This window comes from Plasmodium gaboni, chromosome 7 (genome assembly GCF_001602025.1).
Source record: "Plasmodium gaboni strain SY75 chromosome 7, whole genome shotgun sequence".
Lineage (NCBI taxonomy): Eukaryota > Apicomplexa > Aconoidasida > Haemosporida > Plasmodiidae > Plasmodium > Plasmodium gaboni.
This window is the reverse complement of record NC_031487.1, coordinates 433,333-443,980: the sequence shown is the minus strand read 5'-3', so window position 1 is coordinate 443,980 and position 10,648 is coordinate 433,333. Positions and strand designations below refer to the sequence as shown.

Here is a 10,648-nt window from a genome sequence, read left to right as displayed (position 1 = left end):
AAAAAAAAAATGTTTATTTTATAAAACATAAATAAAATTATTAAATATGAAATATAATCCGTTCTTAATAAAAAAAAAAGAAAAGAAAAAGAAAAAAATATATGCATATATTATATTATCTATACAAAATATATTAATATATATAAATAATTGCACATATAAAAACAGAGAGTGGTATAAGATAAAATATTAAAAAACCAAAACAGAAAAAAAAATTATATTTTTATTTTATGATGTTATATATAATAAATTATTCATCAAAAATAATATATATATATATATATATAATATTATATATATTGTATTTGTATATTTAATTTTTGAAAATATATGAATATGTATAAATATATATATATTTCATATATATGTATTGAAAAAAAATTGGATTAAAAGGGTTAATTTAATAAAATATTGAATGTTCAAAGTGGAAAAAATAAATAAATAAATAATTATATATATATAATATAAAACTGAATGAAAAGGTGATAAAATGAATAAGTGTATAAATTTGTACATTTTTATTCGTCAAATGTACAAAAAAAAAAGGAATTTTATATTGTTCTTATTATTCAATAAAATTTTGAAGGTTAACTGAATATTTAATATAACAACATGGTGAGATAGAAATGCGGCTTCTTCTTAATGTAAGGGGCTTCTTCTATTAAGGATTCATACTTTTAACATAAATATATATTTAATATATAATGTAATATAACATATGATTATAAAGATATTGAAAAAATAAGTATACATGAAAATGTATAAACTAAACAAATATATGTTAAACAAAAAAATATATATCAAGACAAAAGATGAAAAAAAAATTAAAAAATAATAATAAAAAATTAATAATTAATAATAAAAAATTAAAAATTAAAAATTAAAAATACATAAATAAATACATACATACATAAACAAATAAATAAATAAACAAATACATACATACATACATACATACATAAATAAATAAATACATACATACATACATATATACATTCAATGCTTATTTAATATAAAAGACATAAAATTCCCTTGGCATATACAATTCTTTACTATTCATACACATAAATATTCACTTTTGAAATATATAGACAATCAACCATTACTTATTATATTTTAATACTTATGCTAAAAATTCATTACATTTATAATCACACGTGACCAGTTGGATATTGATAAATATTCAAACATCTCAATGTACTCTTTTTTTTTTTTTTTTTTTAATATTATTTTATAATACATATATATATATATATATATATATATACATACTATTTGTTTGTTTAAAATTTCCATCTATTATTACACTTCAAACATGTAACAAAGGTTGTCATAGGTTCGTCACTACTTCTTGTTTGTAGTTGATGATAGATAGTATCATAACCCTTACATTTAAAACATTGGAATTCTCCTTTTCTGGATTTTTTCAAGAGTATATTTTTTACATCCCAATCGGATTGACAAGCTAATAAACTTTCTTGTAAGCATTTTTTTCTCTCGTTTTTTTTTTCATCACTAGCCATATCTTGAGAATTCATAGTAGCTAAAGCTTTACACGAAATAAATTCTGAATAAACTTTTTCATTAAAATTTGGATTTTTTTTATCACTTAAATTAAATTTTATAGATTTTAATTGCATATTATATTCTTTTTGTGAGTTTTTTTTTTCTATATACGCTTTATATAGTTCATATTCGATATTATAAATTATATCATTCAATTTTTTTTTTTCAATAAAATATAATAAATTATCAGAAGAACCAACAATAAAAGCTTTGAATAAAAATTGTTTAGCTTTATCTCTATGCATATCGTTATGAAATTTTCCGTCATAATTCCATTCATTGATTATTTTTATATCATTTTTTTTTATTTTATTAAAATTATCTTTTATATTATAATCAGGTACATTATTACTTTCTGTTGAGTTAACTTTATGTAAATCATTTTCATTTAATCTAGCTTTTTTAAACTCTGCTTCTCCTTCACACAAATTATTATTACTATGACAATTATTATTGTCATCATTGTTATTGTTATTATTATTGTTGTCATCATTATTATTGTTATTATTGTCATTATTATTATTGTTATTATTATTTATCTTATCATTTGCTGTTTCTATTTTTTCTGATTTCCTTTTTTTCATCATTTCACAATTTTTTAGAGAAGACATTTTTTCCATCTTAGCAATATTCTTCCACTTCTCAACAAGATCTTTTGATATATTTTGCACATGTTCATTATTTATTTTGGTAAGCTTATTAACTGTTATACCTATTTTTGTTATTTTTAAAATATCTTTATTTATTTCAACATCTTTTAATAAATTTAAATTTTCTACCACCTCATTTATAATATCTTCATCTATCTTCTTTTCCTCCTCTATAATACTTGATAATAATATTTCTTTATCCTTTAATAACTCTTGAATCTTTTGAATTTTTTCCACATTTTTATTTTCGCTTTCACTCATCTTTTTTATTATTATAAAATAAATATTAGCTTATAGGTATAGCAAAGTGAAAAAAAAAATAAGCTATCTATTTTTAAGATCATTAAATTTACCAGTTACAATTAAATATAAAAATATATATTTTGTTTCTTCAAAAAAAAAAAAAAAAAAAATTACCCTTGGTGTTATTTTATTTTTTTTTGTTTTTATTATCCCTTTTGATTCTTTGATTTTCTTTTTATATTATTTTCTAATTTGTTCCAAATCTTATATCTTATTTGTCTAAGCAAACTTTTATTATTATTATGTAAAAGTTGTCAAAAAAAAAATATATATATATAATATGTTTATATATATATATATATATATTTTTAATTATACTAAGAAATAATTTTAAAACATAATTAAGAATTATAAAGAATCAATACCATTAGTAATTTTTCCCCTTACCAAGAAAAAAAAAAAAAAAAAAAAAAAAAATCCTTTTAAAGTTATATATATTATATATATTTCCAAAGTGTGATTTTTTTTTTTTTTCTTTTTTATATAAATATAAATATATATTATATAAATATATATAATATTTATGTAGTATAATATTATGAAGGTATTATATAAATAAACTAATTTTGTATAAAACATATATAATTTATATTTAATATCATATTAATGAGCATAATATTTATTAATATATAATATATATTATAAACATATGAAATTTTTAGGTATATATTAAAATTTTTCATTTTTTTTTTTTTTTTTTTAAATATATCATATATATATATTATTATATATAGATAATATTTATTTATTGATTTTATTTGTTTTATTAAATTTTTTTTTTTTTTTTTTTCCTATGATATTTGTATTTAAACGTAGTTATAAATCTTAGATGAGTAAATAATTAAATATTGTATGTTAAATATAAAAAAGAATTCTCAGGAAAAAAAAAAAATAATAATAAAATATTATGGATTGCTATTTTTTTATAGCTATATAATAATTTGTCTATGTATATAGTATATTATATAACTCTTTATATAAAATGATAAAAATGGGAAATGTAATTAAATAAATATTCATATATAGGTTAAATAATTTTTTTTTTTTTTTAAATGTTATTCTCCATAAAAGGTTTTATATCATATTTACTTATCTGAAACTATTCGTTAAATTATAAAGGAATAAAATGAACTCCTTTAAATGTTATTGAAAATTATGAAAATGAAATTGTTATTTTAATCAAGCGATGCGTAAATATTATATATATATATATATATATATATATATGTGTATGTATAAATATATGTATGTTTTTACATATTCCTATATCCATTCATTCATTTATTTAATTGTTTGTTTATAACTTTGGACATGTTCCTTTCCTATCATTTATAAGTCACTTGCATATGTTTAATTAGTACCTTAAATGTCTCCTATTCTCTTTTATTTTTTTATATATTATACACATAATTAAACATATTGTAATTCCAATTATAACGAATGGAATATGAAGGTGAAGAATTTCAATTAACAGAATATCAAATAAAGAAAACTGTAAAGGCTTTTAAATATTTAGATAAAAAAAAAAAAGGATTATTAAAATTTGAGTACAATATGTGAAAGAAAAAAAAAATATATATTTACATAGGGACATATAAATATAAATATGTATACACATATATATATATATATATATATAATATCTACTTTATTTGTTATATAATTCTTTTCTAGTTCGTTATGATTTTTGATTAATTCATTCATATACATAATTCCCAAGTTTATTAGGGTCTTTATTACGATGTAGTGGTTATAACTTATCCTTAAAAGAAGTTCAAAAAATAAAAGAAAAGATAATAGAAAATAAAACAGTATATAGAAAAAAAGATGAACAAGATGAAAAAGATCAACAGGATCAAAATCCAAAAAGACAAGATAATGAAAATGTAAATCGTGAGCAGGAAGAAAATTCTTCTCTCAATAATATAGATAATAATGAAAAAGAAAAATATCAGATAAAAGAACAAAATAATAATAATAATAATGAGGATGATAATAATAATATATCAAAATTATTGAGTAATTTAAAGAATTATGATAATTTTATGGAAATAGAAAAACAAAAAGAACAATTAAGAAAACAAGAAGAAGAAAATAAAAATATATTTACTATTAAGGAATATTTTCGAATCATACAAATACCAGATATTATTAAGGAAACAAAACCTGTTAATGTATTGAATGCTTTTGAAATATTTGACGAAAAAGGAAATGGAACTATATCCATAAAAAGATTAAGATTTATTTTGCAGTATTTAGGTGAGCCTTTAACAAATGCAGAATTTGATGAATTCTTCGAGTGGATTAAAACGGTAAAAAGAAAATATAAGAAATATATATGTATATATATATATATATATATATGTATATACCTATTTTTTATATTTTAAATAATTCATAATTCTCAATATCTCCACTTATCCATTTATAACTTATAATATTTTTTTTATCATATTATTTCCTACTTGTGTATATATTATAGCTTGATAAAGTTTATAAGACAGATTATATAATTTATGAAGACTTAATAAATGAGTTAATAAACAAAGATTCTAATATATAATAAAATTTAATATTATACATGGAAGAATTATATATTGAAAAATATACTACCCAATATGTTATAATAATATACACATTGTATTATAATAAGACACACACACATATATATATATATATATATTGTTTACCATCGTTTTATTTATTTAAAGACTAAATAATAAAAAAAAAACAAAAAAAAGAACAAATCTTTATAAAGTTCTATATATTTAATAAAATAAACGTTATAATTTGAAATTCATTTATTTCATCTTTTTTTTTTTTTTTTTTTTTAATGCACAGTTTTTAAAAAATTATAAGGCATGCCTTTTATAAAAATAAAAACAAATAAAACAGCGGAATATATTTATAAAATGAGGAATTAACAAAATGACACATTATTTATACATATATATATATATATATATATATATATATATATATATAATAAAATGATTATATAAAAAAATATACTCATTTTTTTATGTAAATTAAACAAAAAAAAAAAAAAAAAAATTTATAATAAACATTTAATCAAGGTATATAATATATACTTAAATATATTCAATTTATATAACAAATGTGTATGAAAAAAATGAAGATTTTATATAAACGTTTAGAAAATAAACAAATGATAATACAATAAAATCAGTCATTATCATTATTAGGTGGTATATGTATACAATTAATTATTAGAGCAAAGGATGTAAAGAAATAAAAAATTTTGGATGCTGTGCTTTTCTTTTTTAAATCTGAACGCATTTTATCTTGTTTATGTTTATAAATTAAATAATTGATTAACTTCATTTTATCATATTTGGATAGATATTTCAATTTTTTATTAAATATATTAATATCATTTTTCTTGTTTAAGATATTATCATTACTAAAATTATAATTTTCATAATTTGAATAATCTTTGTTATTATAACACAAATGTATATTTTCATTTGATTTAGATAATAATTTAATTTTTTGTCTTAATAAATGATTTTTATATTTCCATTTATACAATTTTCTACTATCCAAATAATATAATTTACTAAGGTTATAAAATTCACTTTTCTTTTTTCTTCTTTTTAGTAGTTGCGAAATTCTATAAAGCTTTTTATATTTTCGTTTCCTTCTTTCTTCTTTTTTTTTTAACAAATTATTATTACTATTATTATTAAAACTATTATGGTAAATATTATTATTGCTTGATAATTTTTTTTTTTTTTTTTTTCTACTTATATTTAAAATAAACTTAATTTTTTTTTTCTTTTTCCTTTCATCGTATTTATTCCTATATATATTAATAATTACATCATTAGGATGAGACAAAGAACTATCTTTCTTTTTCATATCATCAATATATTTAATATATTGGATATACTCATCATCAGGAATAATTTGAACATGTTGATTAAGTTCTTTATTGTTCTGAGTTTCAGTATGTCTATTTGTTTGTTTTTCTTTTTTATTTTTTTTACTAGTATCATTTTTCAATCCCTTATCACCATCATTATGATTATCATCATCGTTTATTTTTTTTGTTTTCTCCTTATAATTACTTTTCTTTTTCCTTTTCACCTTCATAACGTGAGAATCCATACTAGTATTATCACTAAGTGACGACTTATTATAAATGCATTCTTTTTTTAACTCATTTTCATAACCACCGTTACAACAACATTCATCCATACATTCACAAAAAAAATTTTTAGTAAAAATGTTTTTACAATATATATTATTCTGTTTATATTTTTTAAGTTCATTTTTATTTTCATCGTATAAAAATTTATTTAGATATTTTAATTTATGAATATTTTCAATATTTTCATAATAATGATCATCATCATTATGATGTTTTACTTCGTGATTTATATATTTCTCTTCATCATTATGATATTTTACTTCGTCATTATAATATTTCTTTTCATCATTATAATATTTCTTTTCATCATTATAATATTTCTTTTCATCATTATTATATTTTTCTTCATTATAATAATATATTTCTTCTTGATCATCTTTTATATCTTTTCCTTGTAACATTTCATCGTTTCTCATTTTATCCTTTTTATTTTTTTTTAATATTGCTTCTTCATTGATTTGTTCATCCCTTTCATTTGAATATTTGACAACATAATATGTCTCCTTTTTATTTTTTAAATTTTGAATAAAGGAAAACCCTTTTTTATTATAAAAAAATGAGTGTTTAATTTTATTATGTGCATGAATAATTTTATTAAAACATTTTATTTTATTATAACCATAAGTCATAATATTTTTGTTTTGATGAATATTACCAGATTGGTTAGTTTTTTCTACATTATGTTTTTTATATCCATTTTCATCATTATGATTAATATAATAATTATAACTAGGATTATTATCATAACTATTATATTCATTATTATGAATATTATTATTATGAATATGATCCCTCTTATTATTACCATCCTTATTATCATCACTATCATTATAAGTGTTATTATTTTTTTTAATTTTATTTTTATAATTTTCATTTTCTTCTTTCCAATTTTTTATAACAATAATATAATTATTATCTTTCATTCGTTTTTGATGAATACCCATAAGATCGTGAACCCTAAAATCACAGAGATCATGATTTATTTCGTTTTCCATTATATAACTTCCTATGCTTTCATTGTTCATATCTATAGATGGTTCATTTGTTTTTGTAGTAAAGGTAGAGTTATTACAATTATACATATGATCATTATAATAATTATCATGATACATATTATTATAAATATTATTCTTATCTTTATTATTATCATTGTTATGTATATAATATGATTTATTCTTGCTATGTATATTACAATAACTTTCCTCTTTACCTATATTTTCTTTTTCACCTATACTTTTACTTTTATCTTTACTTTTACTTCCACTTCTATTAATATTTTCATTCCTACTTAGATCCTTCATAAACATGGGTAATCCTAAATTTTCATTCAAATGAATAACCCTCTTTAAAGGTACCAGATTTGTTTCCTCAATATCACATATTACATTTTCACTATCACTATCTTTTCTTACCTTTGGTAATTTAATTTTTGAATAGCTAAAATTTTTATCTATTTTAAGATAATGAGTTGATTTTCCTATTGCTTTATTAGATGTATTATTATATTTTTCATTAATATCTTTTTTCTTTTTTTCATTAATATCTTTTTTTTTTTTTTTTTCGTTAAGATCTTTTTTTTTTTTATTAATTTTATTTTTATTTTTTTTCATATGATTAGATTTATTATGTTTAATTTTATTATCAAATAAATTTAGACGATAATCCTTTGACATAAAATCATGTGTATTAATTAATTTAATTGGTTTCTTAAAAGTTTTCTTTTTATAATTTATTTCATTACTAATATTATAAAATGAGTTATTATCATCCGTATCATTCCCTTCACATATAGAAACTCCCTTATCACTTAATAATAAAATATTATGATAAGAATTTTCATCAATAATTTGTAATTTAGGGTTCACAAAATTTATATAAGATGGTCTAGTTTTGGTAAATAATATTTCTTTAATATTATTTAATACTCCAATATTAAATGGATTATCATTTTGATAAAAAGTTTTTATTTGTTCGTATGTTGTTTGATTTGTTACAATAGTATATATATGATAACATAATAAACCTACAACAAACCATAATGTTAAAATAGTATATATAATTAATATTATACTATCAGAAGCAAATCTCCATATGTGTATAAAAATCTTTTCTGAATTATATCCTTCCTTTGATAACAAATTTACACACACAACTAATTTATAAATACTAGCACTTAATGTAATGCATATCAAAACATATAAATTAAAAACGAAATAAACAAAATATTTGTAATTTCGTGCACCAATACAATTCCCAACCCTACAAATAAAATATAAAAAATAAAAAATAAAATTAAATAAAAAATAAAATTAAATAAAAAATAAAATTAAATAAAAAAGGGTATAAACAGTAATATATATTATATATATATATATATATATTCATTTATATATTCATTTATATGTTTCCTTTAATTTTATTTTACTTACCATGGGCAATGGTGATCAAATTTTTCAACACAATTATCACAAATGGAACAATGAACAGTCCTTATACCTCTATATATATTACATGTATAACAATATTTTAACTTATAAAAATTCCCATTTATCAATAGCTCCTTTTGTCTGGGTGGCTGTGTTTCTCTATATTGTTCCACAATTACATCGTACAAATTCAACACAGATTTCTAAAAAAATATATAAAATTAATACAACATATATATATATATATATATATATATATTTATATATATATATATATATATTTATTTATTTATATTTACATATGACATATCAATATGTACAATTATTATACATGCACATATTTATACTCCCATTTCAACTTTAACTTACTTGTCTTGGTATTATACCAGGATCCATAAAACTTGTTCTCAAAAATGTGTATATAGTTAGGATAAAAAAAAATAAGTTGACAATAGAAACATAATATATTTCTTTTTCAAATAACCACTAAAATAAGAAAAAAAATAAAAATAATATATATATGAAAATTTTCATAACTTGTTATGATTATATCCTTTTAAATTTAAAAGGACACATTTATAAAAAGCATATAAATAAATAAATAAATATATATATATATATATATTTATATATATTTATTTTTACCGTTGATGTAAAGATATGAAAAATAGCTACAGGGATGAATATCATAAGAAAGGATGATACCACTGTTAAAAAGGCGGGTCTAAAAAATAAAAAAAAAAAATGATAAAACATTGTGACCATAACAAATATAAATAAATAAATAAATATATACATACATATATACATATATATATATATATATATATATATATATATTTATTTTATTAATAATCCTTACCCTGATATCAAGGACCCATTACAATGTATTTGATTTTCTCCATATATTTGTACATTATGAACCTTATCAAAATTTGTTCTTCCTTCTATCGTTTTCTTCCTTTTAAATATTTTCATTTCTTAATATTTCAATATCATTTTTCTTAAAAATACAAAATTACTTAAAAAAAAAAATAAAAAAAAAAGAAGGAAAAACAAAAAAAGTCTTCTATCTTTTCTTCTGCTCTTTTTGTAAAAAAGAAAAAGGATATAAAATACTGTTCTTCTTTAAAAGATTAAAAAACAATATATATCCTTATATATATTATAATAATAGTGTAGATCAATAGTAAAATATGAACAAGAGTTACTATATAGTTATTATTCCAAGAAAATATAATAAGAAGGATATTACAAAATTATTAATATATAATTATATTTATTTAATTAGAAAAAAAAAAAAAAAAAAAAAACAAAAAAAAATAAATAAAGTGAACAAAATAATTATCTGTAAAATTTTTCTTTTTAGAAAATAATAATAAATAAATATAAAGTATATAAATATATATATTTAAAAAGGTCTCATTTATTATGGATGACATATAATTGAAAATTATTAAAAATATATATGTAATACATATAAAATATAATATTATATTCCTATGTATATAAATAAATAAAATATATTT

The 10,648-nt window shown here is 17.9% G+C and overlaps 3 protein-coding genes across 3 annotated transcripts; 1 reads left to right on the top strand and 2 right to left on the bottom strand.

Annotated features, from left to right (window-relative positions):
* Positions 1-1,283: 1,283 nt before the first annotated feature.
* PGSY75_0714500 (putative transcription elongation factor s-II) lies at positions 1,284-2,477 on the bottom strand (the record flags this gene model as incomplete). The annotated part of the gene is made up of 1 exon (XM_018784989.1): positions 1,284-2,477. The coding sequence occupies one exon, from the start codon at positions 2,475-2,477 to the stop codon at positions 1,284-1,286; it is 1,194 nt and encodes a 397-aa protein (XP_018642490.1).
* A 1,482-nt stretch (positions 2,478-3,959) lies between these two features.
* On the top strand, positions 3,960-5,082 carry PGSY75_0714400 (putative calmodulin; the record flags this gene model as incomplete). Its single annotated transcript, XM_018784988.1, has 3 exons — positions 3,960-4,066; positions 4,240-4,831; positions 5,002-5,082. The coding sequence occupies 3 exons, from the start codon at positions 3,960-3,962 to the stop codon at positions 5,080-5,082; spliced, it is 780 nt and encodes a 259-aa protein (XP_018642489.1).
* A 623-nt stretch (positions 5,083-5,705) lies between these two features.
* On the bottom strand, positions 5,706-10,097 carry PGSY75_0714300 (putative palmitoyltransferase; the record flags this gene model as incomplete). The annotated part of the gene is made up of 5 exons (XM_018784987.1): positions 5,706-8,952; positions 9,123-9,322; positions 9,489-9,605; positions 9,765-9,843; positions 9,982-10,097. 5 exons carry the CDS (start codon positions 10,095-10,097, stop codon positions 5,706-5,708), a joined length of 3,759 nt encoding a protein of 1,252 aa, XP_018642488.1.
* Positions 10,098-10,648: the final 551 nt, after the last annotated feature.